Source organism: Brachycentrus maculatus, unplaced genomic scaffold, assembly GCF_059751285.1.
Source record: "Brachycentrus maculatus isolate JH-2025_06_01 unplaced genomic scaffold, ASM5975128v1 h1tg000454l, whole genome shotgun sequence".
NCBI lineage: Eukaryota > Metazoa > Arthropoda > Insecta > Trichoptera > Brachycentridae > Brachycentrus > Brachycentrus maculatus.
This window is the reverse complement of record NW_028281201.1, coordinates 1,077,113-1,096,038: the sequence shown is the minus strand read 5'-3', so window position 1 is coordinate 1,096,038 and position 18,926 is coordinate 1,077,113. Positions and strand designations below refer to the sequence as shown.

At 31.0% G+C, this 18,926-nt stretch overlaps 2 protein-coding genes across 2 annotated transcripts in view; one reads left to right on the top strand and one right to left on the bottom strand.

Moving 5' to 3' along the window:
* LOC148302413 (uncharacterized) overlaps positions 1-11,619 on the top strand; it is a 44,649-nt gene extending 33,030 nt beyond the window's left edge. The window contains exons 16-24 of the mRNA XM_088271675.1: positions 924-1,004; positions 1,920-2,036; positions 2,282-2,358; positions 2,933-3,128; positions 4,196-4,361; positions 5,972-6,141; positions 7,316-7,394; positions 9,795-10,052; positions 11,391-11,619. Of these exons, the coding sequence (XP_088127801.1) occupies positions 924-1,004; positions 1,920-2,036; positions 2,282-2,358; positions 2,933-3,128; positions 4,196-4,361; positions 5,972-6,141; positions 7,316-7,394; positions 9,795-10,052; positions 11,391-11,498 (1,252 nt within the window). The 3' untranslated portion in view covers positions 11,499-11,619. The remainder of the gene's footprint in view (positions 1-923; positions 1,005-1,919; positions 2,037-2,281; positions 2,359-2,932; positions 3,129-4,195; positions 4,362-5,971; positions 6,142-7,315; positions 7,395-9,794; positions 10,053-11,390) is intronic.
* A 707-nt stretch (positions 11,620-12,326) lies between these two features.
* Positions 12,327-18,926, bottom strand: part of LOC148302412 (putative cytochrome P450 301a1, mitochondrial) — a 28,469-nt gene continuing 21,869 nt past the window's right edge. The window contains exons 3-8 of the mRNA XM_088271676.1: positions 18,588-18,789; positions 17,505-17,667; positions 16,846-17,015; positions 14,640-14,718; positions 13,902-14,102; positions 12,327-12,760 (exon numbers count right to left, since the gene is read on the bottom strand). Of these exons, the coding sequence (XP_088127802.1) occupies positions 12,653-12,760; positions 13,902-14,102; positions 14,640-14,718; positions 16,846-17,015; positions 17,505-17,667; positions 18,588-18,789 (923 nt within the window). The 3' untranslated portion in view covers positions 12,327-12,652. The remainder of the gene's footprint in view (positions 12,761-13,901; positions 14,103-14,639; positions 14,719-16,845; positions 17,016-17,504; positions 17,668-18,587; positions 18,790-18,926) is intronic.

Here is an 18,926-nt window from a genome sequence, read left to right as displayed (position 1 = left end):
TTTCAAAACCGCACTGCCGGACGGTAAAAATCCATGTAGTGCACAAGCGGCTTTAGTGTTTGTACCCTGCTTATAAAAACAAGGTAAATTAACGGATAATAAATTTTTCCATATTTACTACAGTGTTTTTAAAGACATTGTATGAAAAAAAAAGTAGAGCAGTGCAGTTCAGCCGCTCCTATATAAACTCGTACAAGGCAAAATAATTGTATGTAATTACAAGAGAGAAATTATTAAATTATCTTTATTGATGAGTGTAGTTTGTTAACTAGTACAGTGAGAACATATGAGAACATCTGATAACAGTTTGTTTCTATGTGTTGAAGAGTGCAGTTTGTAAACTAGTACAGTTACATAGTATTATCATCCGTTGATAAGAACATCTGAGTAAGTTTGATTTTTTTGAACTTTCAACTATCTGTCTACCTGTGCTAATTAGGGACCTTTCTCAGAAAAAGGGTTTGAAATTTTGTAAAGGCTTAAATAATCCAGGTATATTTTACATATTATTGAAGGTAATATACATGATATTAGATGTCAATAGAAAACTTAAAGTATTTATGTAAAATAAATATAATAATCCAAAAGATTTCAGAGTATTCAAAAAAATAATGGGTGGCCCTAATTCATTGAGTAGATACTGTATATTATCTATGTGTTGAAGAGCACAGTTTGTAAACTAGTACCTAATACAATTACATACATAGTATCATAATTTGTTGATGAGAACATCTGAGTACAGTTTTTATAGTATCTATGTGTTGTAGAATGCAGTTTACAGTTTGCATTATCAACTGTTGATGAGAAGATCTTTAGTTCTCGAAACTAGTCCTGTTTACATTGACAAACTCAAAAGTGGTATTAACTCACGTTTTATCTTTATATTTAAAAAAAAACTCATTGCTTTTTATTGTTATTTCCAGGCCCTCTATGCCATCTCTACATTATTATAAACACATTTTACGAAAAGATTTCTTTGGAGAAATGGCTGGTGTAATAGGTGTGTAAGTATCATGGCATTTTAATGATTCTGTATGTTTTAATGGACCAAATTCAACTCAGATTATTTAACCGCCTCAATCTTCATTTTTTCTCAATATACGAACAACAAAAATATAACTTTTTTTTAAATTTAAAGATATAGCTAATAGTAACTAAAACTGAAAGACAGCCAATAAGGCAGAATATTGATGATCTACGTAGCATATAACAGGTGAGTTTATATACCCAAAGCGTACGCAATAAGAATATACATATTTTGCGTACGCAATAGGAATATACATATTTTGTTTTTTGACCACGCGTACGTTATACGTGTTAGTGTACTCTGCGCGCGTATTACGTACGTTCAATATAATAAAATAAAATATGCATATATGGTTTTAACTGCCACCTTAGCGTTTCCTCGAGTAGAACAAACTCTAAACGAAGTTTCAATATTTATCGTTCATTAAAATTGGTTAACGATGAATATGGGAATTTCGATGGTTTCAACTCGATGTATGGTATGTAGTGCTGATGTAGAGAAATCTCCCTTTTTTACAAAATACAATCTAATGTCACATTTGTTTTGAAAAACGTCCAGTTTGATTTAAAGGGCGTCCAATTTGTTTTGTAAAACGTTCAATTTGGAGTAAAAAACCTGAATAATCTTTAGTAAAAACATAAAAGAACGTTTCTGACAGGATTTTTTTTTCATTTTAATATATTTAAGTAGGTAATGAAAAAATTCTAGCATAATATATTTACATAATAGCGATTTATGTAAATATACTATGTTACATAAAAATATGTACAATAATAACCATGAACGTATTTTTTGCTAAATAGATTTGCATCTTAATTTTAAACCTTGAACTTGACTATAAAACTATTTTTTTAAATTATTATTTAAAAATATGTAAAATTTACTGTGACAGACATGGTGAGAATTGGAAAAAGTTTCGCAGTAAAGTGCAGCAGGATATGTTACAACCGAGAATCATAAAACTCTATGTAAAACCTATAGAAGATGCTGCAGATGCTCTCGTCAAAAGGTAATTACAATGATGTCAATTATGAAATTTGTTTTTTTAGGACCAGGTTTCAATTGGTTTCTTCCAAGCAGTGTTTCTAAAACATCAACACGATAGTTTTCACATAAAACCCCTGGTCTTGGATTACTCATACAAATAGGGATAATCTAAGACCAGGTATAATATGTATTTATGATTATCTTTTTACGAAGTATGCCAGTATAGAACGTCAGGTTTCCATGATAAAATTCTAAAATATTTTGCAGGTGTCGGAGTATAAGAAACAACAACCTCGAGATGCCAGACGATTTTGTTAACGAAATACACAAATGGTCATTGGAATGTAAGTTTTGTATTAATATCATCAATTTATTCCGAACTGTCTAAAGTAAATTAACAATTTGAAGCTGGGGTTAAAAATAAGAAACAAATACTGTAAAACTCAGTTTATTCGAGTTCGCACTTATCAAGACAGAGTATATATAAACTTGAATGTTTATTCACCATTTGAAATGTATTTAGTGTATTTAAAAATAATAATAATACAATACCTTTTCTTAAAAATGCAAAAACAACACTTTCTGCCCTGAAGCGGGTAAATGTTAAGTGAAAAATATGCCGCTTTTGCTTGGATGTAGTACATTTTCTGGGCTTTCCGGAAATATACCCAACTGAAAATTGACGATTTTTGATATATGACGTTGTTTAAAGGAGTGAGCGATATATGATACCACCTCTCGTGAGAGTTCCTTGCTCAGAGAGCTCAGATGCTGTTCAGTTGTAAGGCTTTACGTTTGGAAATCGTTTACGGTTGAAATCCACTCAAAGCTCCACTAAGTAGAAGCTAAGATACTGTTGAGTCGTGATAGAAGAATACCAAATTCAGATTTTCAACTGTTAAAATTACTAAATTCCAGCTATCGGAAGAGTGGCTCTCGACACCAGATTAGGGTGCCTTGATGACAATTGTCCAGCTGACACTCAAGAGTTAATAGACGCTGTGATAGTATTTTTCTTGAAAGTCGGAGTCCTGGAATTGAAGGTCCCTTTCTGGAGGCTATTTAATACCCCAACTTGGAACAAATTCATAACAGCTTTGGACACCATTAAAAAGTAAGATAAGTATTTTAATCCATTATCACCCGATTAACATTAAATCATATCTTTATCATCACCTTTTTCTTCCTTATTTTTCTTTTTCTTCTTATTTATTCAATATTACCATGGACTGGTACCTGAAGCGGAGGGCTGATCACCTTTCCTTCATGTGTTAAAACGATCAAGATAACACTGCGTTTATATGACACAGTGCCCTATGCACCAATCGCGTGCGGATAAGGGTTTTATATATTATATTTTCTTCTTTAGCCTTATGTCATCCTCTGCTGGATATAGGCCTCTTCCGCATACTTTCATTTTTTGTCTGTAGCTGTTTGCAGCCAGTTTATTTGAAAAATAACATTTTAAATTTTGAACTTTTATATTTAGATCTATATTTGTGCGATTGTTAAAATTTATATTGAGAATATCAGTGTGTTATGACAACTATGACCATACGATAAATAAATAAATGCAGCCAGTTTCTATCCCTCACAGCAGCTATGTCGCCGAACCATCTTTTTGAGGTCTACCGACGTCTCTCTTATTCTCCCAAGGTCTCCATCTCAAAATTTTAGGAGTCCATCTTGTGAAGTCTACTTTATTCTTATCATACGTATACGAGAACTTTGCATTTCAATATATCGCTCACTCCTTTCAACAACATCATACATATATCAAAAATCGTCAATTTTCAGTTGTGCATGTTTTCGGAATGCCAAGAAAATGTACCATATCCCAGCAAAAGCGGCATATTTTTACTTAATATTTGCTCGCTACAGGGCAGAAAGTGTTGTTTTTGCATTTTGAGGAAAGGGTATTGTTTAATTATTTTTTTAAATATACCAACTAAATATTTTTTAAATAGAGAAAAAACATTCAGGTTTTAACTAAAAAGATCTAGTGCACAATAAAAATATCAATAAGTGGCTTGATATTTATTTTTGATACATTTGATGATATTTTTAAACTTAAAAAACGATCTCCTAAAAAATTAAGTTTTTTTATACATGACGTTGTTGAAAGAAGTGAGCGATATGAACTGGGCACGAAAACTTATGGTATCATTTTTTTGTTTTCAGTGTGACATTGCATCATATTGAGGCAGCTATGAAGAGGGACGAAGAATTGGAAAAGAAAACTGGCAGAGAAAGGTCACTACTCCAGAGACTGTTGGATTCAAATAAAAACGATCCAAAAGTGGCTGTAATTATGGCTATGGATTTGTTCCTTGTGGGGATAGATACGGTAAGCAACCTTTAAATATTCAGTTCTGCAAGACTGTTGCTATTATTTTCCTCCTTGACCCTTGAGAAGTTATCATTACTTGAGCTAAAAAGCTCCAATAGCTTCAAAGCTTATTATTCAGACCTGCCGATGGAAGTTTAGCTGCCGAAAATAGTAGTCATTAATAAACTCAAGTAGTATAAAAACAAGTGTTTCCTTAATCATTTTTACATGTTTTACCACAAAGTAAATGCGGAAACAATACATAAAATAGCATCAAAGCTGTAAAAACATTTCTCTTTTCATTATTCATACCGCTCAGATCACGGTCTATCACTTCGTTCTTCCAACGAAAGAGCACTATGCATTCCTCACCATAACACATCATTTTTCAGTAATTCCTTCTCTGTCCAGACTATGGAATTAAATACCTCTCTCTACATTATTACAAACACATTTTACGGAAATATTTCTTTGGTGACATGGCTGGTGTAATAGGCATGTAAATATCTTGCCATTTTAATGATTTTTAAAGTTTTCATGTACCAAATTCAACTCAATCAAATTAACAGCCTCAAACTTTGTTTTTGCTCAATATATGAACAGAAAAAAACAGTTTTTTTATTTACAGACATAGCTAATAATAATTAACGCCACTAAAACTGAAAGACAGTCAACATGGCAGAGTCTTGAGCTTTTTACATCCAATTTACAATGTTGTTCATACCTCTCAGATCATGGTCTATCACTTTTTTCTTCCCAAAAAAGAACACTTTCATTCCTCGCCATAACACATCATTCTTCAGTAATTCCTTCTCTGTCCAAGCGGCCAGACTATGGAATTGATTACCTCTCCTTGTAAAAAAATCCAGCTTTTTTGATAACTTTTAAGAAGCGTCTGAGACATGTTCAATATATATTAACGATATTTATTATTGAGTGTCAGGTTGTTGTGGTCCTGTGGTTAGTTTTGCTGACTCTTTAGTCAGAGTTTCTCGGTTCAAACCCACTCTTTTAACAATAATTTGATACCTATTTCTAAAAATGAGCCGCTTAGACTCACAGAAATAGTATGAAATTGATATACGAGTATTTGTGTAAAAAATAAAAATACAAATATTTCTCTTTTTATTAAAAAAATAATATTGTGCATGGAATATTTATTATTGTGTATTTGTATTTGATTTTAAATTGCATACGCTTCCCGTGATTAAGGCCTAGATCTCAAGCATTCAAATTTCTTTTTTAAAAAAAATATTATATATTGGAATTACCTTTTTTTATTTATTGGAAAAATATTTTTTTAATTTTTTAACTCCTTAATTTTCAATGACTCTTTTATTTTTAAAACCATATATTTATTTATAATAAAACCTCATTTTTCTCATTAGTATTAATATTTAAAGCATTTACTTTGTAGTTTACTCAATTACTCTTTTCTTTTTAAAATCATATATTTATTTAGTATAAAACCCACTTTAACTTTGATTTATATTTTTTAAATGTAAGTAAAATTAGCATATAACTACTCACTGAGATTTTTGTTATCTACTGTTTTCGAGACGTACCCGTCTCTTCGCCAGGACAATCACTACTACAGCATGCTGTTCAAATTTCTCTTCTTGTTTAAGGCTTCCACAGCGGTTGCGTCAATTTTATACCAACTCACACAAAATCCGGTGGTCCAAGAAAAGCTTTACAACGAAATCGTTTCAGTCCTACCCTCCAAAGACTCCCCTGTTACGATGGAAAAGTTAGAAAGTATGCAGTACCTTAAAGCCTGCATTAAGGAAACCTTGAGGTAAGAAAAGTATTTTATTTATTGTTTCTGAATTCATTTTGTGGTAAGACATTATTAAATTGTAAATGAAAACACTTGTTTTTTTTTTACCACTTGAGTAAAAACACATTTTTTTACCAGTGGTAAAAAACAAGTGTTTTTATTTACAGGCAAAAGGTTTACAGGTAAAGAAATGGGTAAATGATCAAGAGTTAATTGTATGAATATTATAAAATAGTTTATATTCTTATTTTTTTCTCTCTTTGTTGTGTGTATATTAGGTAAAAATGTATAAAAACAATAAAATATGTATGTAAAAAGAACTCTACCGACAAGACACACAAGGTGGCTTTGTGGGTCTCTGCAAAAAATATTTTAAATTTGTTTAAAATTGTTCTTTAAATAAATATATACAATTTATGTTTTTAAAAAAATATAAAAAAAAATTACAATGCTAGGAAAGTATTTCCATTTTGAAATCTCTACATGAATGAATAAGAATATAGAAGTCTGGGTATTTATAGGGTCTATGACTTGTCATAGGCTGTTTAAGTTGGTCGGTCAACACACGTTTGGTATTTAAAAATAACTCCTAAGTAAAGAAACCCAGATTTGTAAACAAGAAATTGGACACACTCAAAATGTTGTCCTATTGAAGAAGAATAAGTCTGTGTATTTACAGGGCTTATGGCCTGACACAAATTGGTTATGTTGATCACTTAACACACGTTTAACATTCTAAAATAACTTTTAAGTGAAGAAACCTAGATTTGGAAATTAATCTTTTGACTCACTCAAAATGTTGTTAGAGACCTCAATTTTCTTCTTCATCTATGTTAAGATGTTAAAATGTAAAAATTACTCCTAACTGTAGAAGCCCAGATCTGGGAACAAGTATTTGAACTCACTTGAAATGTTGTTCCATATTCTTCTTCATCGATGTTGAGAAATTAAGTTTTGCATGGCGTTGTGTCCCATGCATGGTAAATATTGCACGTGTGTATCATTAACCAGCCAGGTCATAAGCCCTGTAAATACCCATTCTTCTTCATCTGTGTTGAGATGTCAACTGTTCAGTGGAGAAACGCAGATTTGGACACACTCAAAATGTTGTGAAAAGTATTTCAATGTGAGTTGTCCTGAAATGTCCCTTTTTACCGTTTTAATAAAATAAAATTGAATGTCTTCCTTATAGAATGTATCCTGTTGTAATTGGTAACGGAAGGACGCTAACTAAGGATACTGTCATACATGGATATAGGATTCCAAAAGGAGTAAGTTGCAAAAAATAGCTTTGAAATACTTTTGTTTTAAAATCCAACAATTTATTGTTTATTTCTCGAATTTACACAATATGATAAAATTTTGACTAAAAGGTTGTAGTTTCAAGTACAAATCAGTACTTTTTTAAAGAATTTTATGTACAATGTTTTTTTTAGAATATAGACAGACACATCGCTCACTCCTTTCAAGAACATCATAAATCAAAAAACGTGATTTTTCCGGAGAACGTTTTTAAAGCTTAAAAACATAATAAAATTTATTAAAAATAAATATCAAGCCACTTTTTGAACTTTTCACTGTGCAACAGATATTTTTAGGTTAAACCTGAAGGTTTTTTCTCCATTTGAAAAATAACTAGTTTATTTAAAAAACAAAATTAAACAATACCTTTTCTTCAAAATGCAAAAACAACACTTTCTGCCCTGTAGCGGGTAAATATTAAGTTGAAAATATGCCTCTTTTGCTGGTATACAGTACATTTTCTGGGCATTCCGAAAACATTCACAACTGAAAATTGATGATTTTTGATTTATGACGTTCTTGAAAGGAGTGAGCGATATGTATCTTGAAAAAAAACTCCTTGCATTTCAATAAAAAAAAAATTCATACATATATTTGGTTCGAAGAAAAACTTATTTTTTCAATACAAAAACGTTTTTTAAGCAAATAATTCAATTACGTTAATGTGACCTGAGTTTAAAGAAAATTAAGTTGCAATTTATCGAATATTGAATTTTAATGTTTAGAACCATGTATTAAAAACCCAAAGCCAACACAGTCTCATGCGTAACGTTAAACGAAATTATAAAGACATAAAAAATGGGCCTTTGTGGATTTTTCCGTACCTGGTACGGCTACCCCGGCGAAGAAATATTGTAGTTCAAACTAATTTTACCATAGTAACGACTGTAGTAGTAGATTATAATGGGCTAGAAATACTAGATAGAAAACCTATGTGTATCTAAGATAAGTTTTAAAAGTAGTTAAAAATTCTGTTAGCTTATACATTAAAAATCCATAAAAATTTGAAAATTTTGTCATATAATGCCTTGCATTAATGCCATTGCATTATAAAATCATAAATGTAAAAAAAAACACCTGCCATTTTGCCATATAAAATCTACATTTAAACTCATCAATTTTTGCTAGTTTTTCGTTAATATTAATAATAATCGGTTTTTTTAAACTATGACGACAATAAGCCTTCCTAATTTTAAATTATGAATGTAAACATGCTTAAATATGTGGTATAAGCGGATTTATTATCCTGTTTTGTTTTTATCAACTCTCTTTTTTGTATCTAAACCGTAAGAGGAAAATGCTGGCAATAATTCAACTGAGAACAAAACTGAATATAAAATAATATTTCTCTAATATTAATAGTATTATTACCATATATTGTATACTGGATTATTCGCCATACGGATTAGATGTCAATTTTAGAGGTGTAACAATATAGGTGTTCAATAATGGGCAGAATGGCGAACGTTACACAAGTGTATAAAGTGATCTCTTAAGCCAGCCAGATGCCATGTTGCAAGCCCCGGGATGCTCGGACTTCCATCCTCTTTCATAAAAAAGGGAAGAATGATAAATGTTTCATATCAATCTGAGACACCCTTAAATTTATCGATATCGCTTGTATATATCGTAGTCATACAGGAGAAAGTGACCAAGTGCATTTTTTACAAAAATGTGATCATTGACTATTTGATATCTTACTAGCTTAATATTGCCCTGAAAAAAATCCAAAGGATTTTAAACCTAGAATTATAATATATTGACTTGTTGAAAATGACTAACTGCATTGATATTTATTTTCTTGCCAAGCAAAAGTGACTTAAATGGCCCTCCTGAACAATTTACGTTTCGGTAGTTGGTCACTTTCTCCTGTACAACTACGATATAGTTTTTATTTATTTAATACAGTTGTAAGATTTTTTTACTTTAATTAATTTGTTAGACATTTCTATTTTTAAAAATCTTAAAATTAATTACGCTGTTCTCTTAAATAAACAGACTAAGCTCTTGTGCTTGGAGAGGGACTTACACTCAATGTTTATTGTTTATGCTTATGAGTGATATAATGGTTTTTTGTATTTGTTAACTTGTGCGTGTTTTTTATTCGATTAAGATGTTTTCTTCTTCTTCTTTCTGGAAGAATTTTTTTTTTTTGAAAAGTAAAGAATGATACAGGTTTCATATCTAGTTGAGACACCTTGAAAATTAATATTTTTCTTTTATTAATTGATTAGGCAGTCACTTTAGTAAGAGGTATCTCTATTTATTAAAATCTTTTGTGACACCTGTTTTGATGCATTCCGCATCATTTTCAAACACCGTATGTGAAGCAAAATCTAAATTTTACAGTTGTGTCCTTTTTCTGTTAGACTCAGGTTATTTTTCAACACTACGTCATCAGCAACCTTGACAAGTACTTCAAGGATAGCGCCAAATTCCAGCCAGAGCGATACATGAAGGCCGCGTGTCCTTATAGTCCGATACCAGGAGCGCAGGGCGAGGAAGGAGATCACAAGAAAGATGGACAACAGCACCACCCATTCGCCTCTCTGCCTTTTGGCTATGGGAAACGAATGTGTCTTGGAAAACGGTTCGTTGATATCGAACTCCAGATGGTAATTTGTAAGGTGAATAGATATTTTTATTAATTTAATCGCTTTAGGAGATAACATATCGCTCACTCCTTTCAACAACATCATGTATAAAAAAGTCGTCAATTTTCAGTTGTGCATGTTTTCGGAACGCCCAGAAAATGTACTATATCCCAGCAAAAGCGGCATATTTTTAACTTAATATTTACCCGCTACAGGGCAGAAAGTGTTGTTTTTGCATTTTTAGGAAAAGGTGTTATTTAATTATTTTTTAAAATATACTAAATATTTTTCAAATGGAGAAAAAACCTCCAGGTTTTACCTAAAAAGATCTGTTGCACAGTAAAAAGTTCAATAAGTGGCTTGATATTTATTTTTAATACATTACATTATATTTTTAAACTTTGAAAACGATCTCCTGAAAAATCAAGTTTTTTTTATGTGTGGCGTTGTTGAAAGGAGTGAACGATATTGTTTTGTGCTAGTTTAAATAATTTTCCGAAAAAAACATTCGTAAAATCAATTGACCGTGGGATGATAAAATGTTTAAATAAGTGAAATATATCATTTTAACCATGAATTTTTATATAATCTATTTTTACTTGTTCCACGTCTGAATGCGAGAAGTTTCGAATATTTAATTTGTTGTTTCGCATGTAGAAAGCTTTTCTTTTTGTTATAATAAAACTTATCTCTTAGATTTCTAGTAATTCGACATTTTTGGAAATTTCAAGTAAATTACATCGTTAACCATTCACGAATCTAGAATTTTTCTTTTTCTAAGCCATCATGATATCTCCTATCCGTAAGAATAAGGTTATCAATTTATAACTCCATTTCTAGGATGCTAAGGTTGTATAATAATTTAGAAAATACTGATAATGTCACCATCGACATTTTTAATGATGGCACGGAGAAATACAAGAGGTCTATTACCAGATTGGTGAAATCAATTTCAAATTGATTTCACCAATCTGGTGGAGTCTTGAATTTTGTACCTTATGTAGCATAGATGAATTTAACTTTTAATTTTTACTTCTAATTTTAATTTTAATTTTTTTATTTCATTACTTTTAATTGTGATTACCTTTTTTTACAACCAAATTTCTATTCCTTATAAGTATATGTATTTAACCAGCACCTTTATTGTTTCTGTAAGCTTGTTGTGTTTTTATCTAATTGATGAAAAACATTCAAACAATTTGTATTGCACTTTATTTCATTTATTGTAATATGTTTTTCATTGTTTGTGAACCAAAAATAAGTAAAATAAAATAAAATAAAAATAACGCTATACACTGTATGTGTCGAAGGAGGAAGTCGAATATTTAGTTGGCTTTAATCTAATGTTCGATTTATCATTATTTTTTTCAGATGATCCAGGCCTACAAGATTGAATATCATTACGAAAAATTGGAATACCATGTTCAACCAAATTATGTGCCAAATGGTCCACTTAAATTCAAGCTTATAGATCGCTGATGACGTGGCGATAGTCGTTCCAATAAAAAATCAAAGAATATAGCCAATTGAAGAAATGGTGAAAGCATATATCATTATTTATAATAACATTACTATTTGAATAAATAATATTTAAAACGCTTTTTGGTGATTTGTTTTGTTTTTATTTATTACTAGCTCTCCTAGCCACGCGTCGCTGTGGCTCAGTCTGGTAAAATAGATTTAAAAAATGAAAGCACATTTCTCTAATATGTGTCATTTCACAACGCTTTTGAAGCAATGTTGACGATTTAGATCCCATTTTTGGAATAGAGTTATTTTTTTTGCGTTAAGAGTGGCATATATATACGAGTGTATATATATATATACATACTCGTATATTCATGAAATTGAAATTTTTATCCGCCTCCGTAGTGTAATGGTCAGCACGCTCGGTTACCATACTGGAGGTCCCGGGTTCGATTCCCAGGGAGGGGTTAAATAAATATTAGTAATTTTTTACTGTAATACTTATTCAATATAACCCTGGACTGGTACCTGAAGCGCAGGGCTGATCACCTTTCCTTCATGTGTTAATGATCAAGATAACACTGCGTTTATATGATGCAGTGCCCTATGCACCATAGGGTGCGGATTAGGGTTTGAATGAATTTGAAGCAATTATATAATTAAAAGTCTATGAAACATGAACGCAATTGAAAACATTGAAAGTACAATACTAAGTGACAAGAAGCACGCTTCCCGCCATTAACAATTTTTATTATTATTTATTTTGCTGTTTTGTTAAAAAGTTGACGCTGCCATTGTTGCATAAATAGTTAATGCCCTTTATATTAAACAAAATATCCGATAAAAATCTTTATTTATATCAAGTCATACAAAATAATAAATGTTATTAAGGTCTTAACTTACTTTTAAAACTATTCACAAAAAGACAATATAATAAAAATAATTTCCATATTTACATTTTTTGGTGTGAAAATGTTCAAAGTTTCTTTTAAAGTTAAAAGTTATATTTATTTTTTGATTATTCACATGGAAAAAAATCGTCCAATCAATCTTTTGCACAATTTAATAAACACAATAATATTGGAAGGAAACACACTGGTTCAGTAGTTAAAGCAGATCCCCACCCTTGAATTGTTTTTATTTTTTTATTTTTTATTTATTTTTTCTTATCGTTTGGTCATTTTGAATTTCAATTCTCCTTCCGGCGCGTACATGAAGGTAACAGCATAATCCAAAGGTTTGTGGTTGAAGTCCAATTTATAAGACCGGATTAGCTGAAACAAAAAAAAACACATTTATATTAACGAATGCACCCATTTAAGTCAAGTTTATTTGCAATAATAAAAATTTACTGTGAAATATACGTATGGGAAGTGTAATTAACTATGAGTATCTCAATGTTTTAGAATTTAGTACATAAACCCTGATGATGACAAGGTTCTTGTCGAAACCGGTTGGATAAACTGTACCAATAAAAAGTGGTTGAAACATAGTTGTTTTATTTTATAATAATAATAATAAAACCCTTATCCCCACACCAATGGTGCATAGGGCACTTGCGTCATATAAACGCAGAGTTATCTTGATCGTTTACACATGAAGGAAAGGTCATCAGCCCTCCGCTTCAGGTACCAGTCCAGGGTAATATTGAATAAATATTACAGTGAAAAAATCACTTATATTTATTTGACCCCCTCTGGGAATCGAACCCGGGACCTCCAGAACGGTAGCCGAGCGTGCTGACCATTACACTACGGAGGCGGACAATATATTATAAAGTTTGTAATAATATTTTTTTAAATTATTTTAGGTATTACATTCTGAATTCTACTACAATTCCAAGTCTATTTTTTACTAACAGGCCCATATTTTTTATCGCAATTATTTAATACGCAGGTAAGAAGTGGGAGTGTAAGATTTTCAAGATATTATCAGTTATTGAATCTGTGTATAAAATTTTTCGCCAAGATTTTATTTTTGATTGAATCATTTGCAGAAGCGAGTATAGGTGTTTTTTAGTTATTTTTATATACATTATATCTTTATTATAAATTATCAACGGGTTATTAAGACTTGGCACGATCAGATCAATAAGAACCTAACATCTGGCGGTGTCAAAAGTCTGTATCTGTCCGTTCACATCCATACATTTATGACTAGATGTATGGTGTGAAGGAGGCGAGGAGTGTATGTCAGGACAGAAAAGTGTGGCGTTCCATCCTCTATCCCTACCCTGCGGGGAAACGGCGTGATGGTAGTAGTAGTAGTAGTAGTAGTATCAAGGGTATAATATCTCTATTATCGCGTTAATATACCCGTTGTTTTTTGCAATTAACATTATTATTTATATTATATAATTGGTCGAGTCGATTGATCGATATTTTAATGAAAATCTATCTTCTGTGTAATGGTTACCTTTGAAAGGAGAATTTGTATCTCCATGTCTGCGAATCGTCTGCCCAGACACATCCTCGCCCCATGACCGTATGGCATGGACGCATAGGGATGTATGGTGCCCTCGGCTCCTCTCAGCCATCGGCTTGGCTTGAAGCTCGCACTGTCCGTCACCCATTCCTCCATGTTGCCAGTCACCAAGGTTGGAAACACCATTCTTGTCTAAAAAAAATAAAGACAAACGTTTTATGTGAAAAAAAAACCTATATTGTATTAACTATATTGTAAACCCTATAGATCTTAGCCGATAGGTTGATCTTGACGTTGTCCACCTTGGTGTAATGGTTAGTGCGTTTAGCTACCGTGCTGGAGGTCCCGGGTTCAATTCTCAGTGGGATGAAAATAAATATTAGTGATTTTGCACTGTGATATTTATTTAATATTACCCTGGACTGGTTCCTGAAGCGCAAGAGTGATCACCTTGCCTTCATGTAAGTAATGATCAAGATAACACTGCGTCAATTCGATGCAGTGCCCTATGCACCATTGGCTGCGGATAAGGGTTATAAGTAAAGTAAACGCTATATTGTATTAACTAAAATATTACAACTATATTGTACTGTCAAATAAAATTAATGTTGAAAAAATTACATAAGTAGTCGTTATTTCATTATATAAAATGCAGTTTCACCAAAAAATGTAAGTACAAAACTTAAATGTAATTATAAGTATTACCAATATTTTTGGTGTGTAACTTACGTCTTTGGGAATTTTGTAACCACAGACGACCATGTCTTCCTGTAGAGTTCTTCCGTTACCAATAACAGTAGAATAAACCCTAAAAAAGACAACATGATACTCTTAAAACAAGAGATTACATTCGGACTCCATTTAACAAATATAGGCTATTAGATAAGAAATATAATGCATTCTAAAGTCTGGGTCAGATATTTTAATGTTGCTATGAAATATGTATATGTATAAGTTTGGTTTGAAAACCTTTAATTATTATACAATAAAGTTGTACAACCTGCTTCCATTATTCATAAAGTTATTAAAAAAATAAACTTATAATAAAAGAGCTATTTATAAATGGATAATGGAAGTGGATAGATCTGAACAGATCGCATCATTCGGCCATGTCGTATTTGATTCATGTCGTGTATATATATATATATAAATATATATATATATATATATATATATATATATATATATATATATATATATATATATATATATATATATATATATATATATATATATATATATATATATATATATATATATATATATATATATATATACATATATATTTATATATATATATATATATATATATGTATATATATATATATATATATATATATATATATATATATATATATATATATATATATATATATATATATATATATATAAATATATTTATATATATATATATATATATATATATATATATATATACATACATACATATATTTATATATATATATATATATATATATATTTACATAAATATACATATTTATATAAATCTTTTATGTAACGCTCAAATTTATTAACAAATAAAAACGGTTTTTAACATATAAAAAAATTAAAACAGCTTTTGACATTCACCATCTCGGCTATCCAAATTTAAAACACAGTAAGGGTCATTTTTTTGTAGCAGGTTTTTTTTGCATTTGTGGACTAAGTAGATTCTACTTAGTTCAAAAATGCAAAAAAAAAACCTACTACAAAAAATTGTCCCTCACTGTGTTTTAAATTTGGACAGCCGATCTACTACGTATACTTGTATCTCACGTGCACGACAAATTATCATATTTGTGTTAAATTTCTTTAAATATATTTTCAATGTCAAGTTTACTAGCACTTATGAGTATTAACAGGTTTAAGCAAATAAAATTAATGGATCACGGATAGAGGATAATGGCGTTTCAAGTAAACTGGAAAGTAAATTTAATTAGCAAAATACTTGACAAGCGCGTGGCATATACGAGAGCACGTAATGGGTATTCTCGTCTCGATTTCCGCGAATCTCTAAATGATTCAATTACGATATGGGCCAAGTTATGTAGAAACCACCCAACCCACAAATGGGCAAGCAGTTTTTTTTTTAGTTTATTTGATTTCATATGGTTACAAAAAATATTTAATTTAATTCATTTGCTAGACATTTATACTTTTAACATATCGCTTACTCCTTTCAACAAAGTCATATATAAAAAAAGATTTTTCAGGAGATCGTTTTTAAAGTGTAGCGGGTAAATATTTAGTTGAAATATGTTGTTTTTGCTAGGATATAGTACATTTTCTGGACATTCCGAAAACATGCACAACTGAAAATTGACAACTTTTGATATATGACGTTGTTGAAAGGAGTGAGCGATATCTTATTATTGTTTTTATCTCCAGAGCTTATAGAAACCATATCTAAATCCACCTTTAGACTCATCTAACCTGATCTGTAAAACCATTTCACGATTTAATTTCCCAAACCTACCTTGAAACTATATAAAAACCCTTGACAAGCTTTACTTATCTTCCAAAAATTAAATATAACCTTTAACTTTTTACGACATGTTCTTATTTTAATTTCTTCAATGTATTTTAAATAATGCATATGAATGCATATGAAATTGAATAATCCATATGAACCTAAGAGGCGTTATCTTAATGATTTGAAATTTTAAAAAAAACTTTTGTATACCTGAAATATACCTTGTTAAATTAATTATTTAAAAAAACCTGTATACTTTTGTTCGCCTCCGTAGTGTAATGGTCAGCACGCTCGGCTACCTTACTGGAGGTCCCGGGTTCGATTCCCGAGGGGGGTTAAATAAATATAAGTGATTTTTTCACTCTAATATTTATTCAATATTACCCTGAACTGGTGTACCTGAAGCGGAGGGCTGATCACCTTTCCTTCATGTGATAACGATCAAGAGGGTTTAAAGAATACCTGAAAACTTCTTTGATGAAAGCCTTCGTGTATAAAAGTTGGTCCAGATGCGAGGATGTTATCGGTGTGTCGGGATCTGGAAGGACGGTTAGCAACTCTTCGTAGATCTTCTCTTGTTCCTCAGGCCTTGTGGCCAATTGGTAGAGAACGGAACACACGGCCATAGAAATCTGGAAATGACGTTTGATCCGATATACAAAACATACTCTTATTGTAATTATAAATATGCAGTTTTAATGTATTCATTGAAAAATAAGCGTACAGAAGCTTAAATGCACATAGCGATTCATGGAAGGATCCATGTTTAAAAAAAATATACATTAAAATTTAACATTCTCCTTATCTTTATAAAATAAACAACTTTGTTTTAACCACTTTTTATTGGTACACTTTATCCAACCGGTTTCGACAAGAACCTTGTCATCATCAGGGTTTATGTACTAAATTCTAAAACATTGAAATACTTATAGTTAATTACCCTTCCCTTACCAAAAACTTCCACTCTCCTTATCATTCATCGTTCACATTGTGTAATACCACTTTAATAAACACTACTTCGTGACTACGGGTTTCGGAATAATCATTCCATCATCAGGTCAAATGTTTAAAAAAAAAAAAGAAAAAGAATTTAAAAAAAAAAGAAGAAAAAAAATCCTTACTGTATCAATTCCCACGAGAATTAGGTCCAGAGCCATCACTGTAGCTATCTTGGGATCCTTTTCGCTTATGAGGACTCTCTCGAGGAGTGACAGGTCTAAATCTGAGGATACTTCTTTGGTCTTGAGTTTATCCAGCGCCATATCGATGTATTTTGAACAAATTCTGAAAATTAAGGAAAGGTTATGCTTTTATTAGGTCTACCTGTTCTTCTATTATCTAACATGTTAAAAAATCAAAAACTAAGAGGGCGTCAGTAACTATTGTCTATTTAAAAATGCATTAAAAAAATGGAACCGCTTTTCTTGATTGTATTTAGAAAGTATGCTTATTTGATTAATTTCATTCATTGAATCGGCAGTTACCTTGTGGTAATATCTATTTATTTCTAATTTAAGGTTAACTTGTTAAATACCACTATTTCTTAAAATCTGCAACATTTTGAAACAAAAGAAATTCATAAAAATATAAATAATAATAAACCCAAAATGAACAATATGATAATTACTAAAGCCTCCCCGCTAATGTCTATGTTCCCACTGATAAAAAAATTGCAAATAGATCCGCTTCATCCTTCAACGTCCCATGGACACAACGCTAATGTTAAGACTTAGCTTCACATACGGTATTTGAAAATGATGCGGAATGCATTGAAATACCTGTCATGATAGATTTTTAAAAAAATAATGGTATTTTTCAAGTAAAATAAAAATTCTGTTCAATTCAAACCCTTATTCACACCCCAATGGTGCATAGGGCACTGCATTATATAAACACAGTGTTATCTTGATCGTTAACACACGAAGAAAAGGTTATCAGCCCTCCGCTTCAGGGTAATATTGAATAAATATTAGAGTGAAAAATAACTTAAAAATATTTAATAATAGATTTATATTATCCACTGATACTTCGTGATGGAATTGCACTTTTAATATATTATTAGATTAAAACCAATATTTTTAGCTTATCCACTTTTTATTTTTATTTGACCAGCGACCGGGTTTCGTCGTTACCGACATCATCAGACTGGTATTTAATATAATAAATAATTCCTAAAAGGTTAAGATGAATGAATATTCACTTACTCTATGAAGAAGTTCATGTTGTTGACGTATCGAGACCATAGGGGGGTGGGAAAGTACCGCCAGAAGGGTGCTTTAAGTTCAAGGGTGGCTACATTCCTGAGGGCGAACTTGGCTGCATTGATTATCTTCTGGGGTTCGGAATCTGCGGGGAGCTGAGGGTCCAGGCAGCCAAGCCTCACATCTAATGCAACACGACCAATGCCTGAAAAAATGGTAACATTAAACAAATTATTTCTCAACGTAGATGAAGAAGAATATGGAAATCTGGGTATTTACAGGGCTTACAACACAGAGGATAGAATGCCACACTATTCTGTCTTGGCAAATATTTTTTAAATA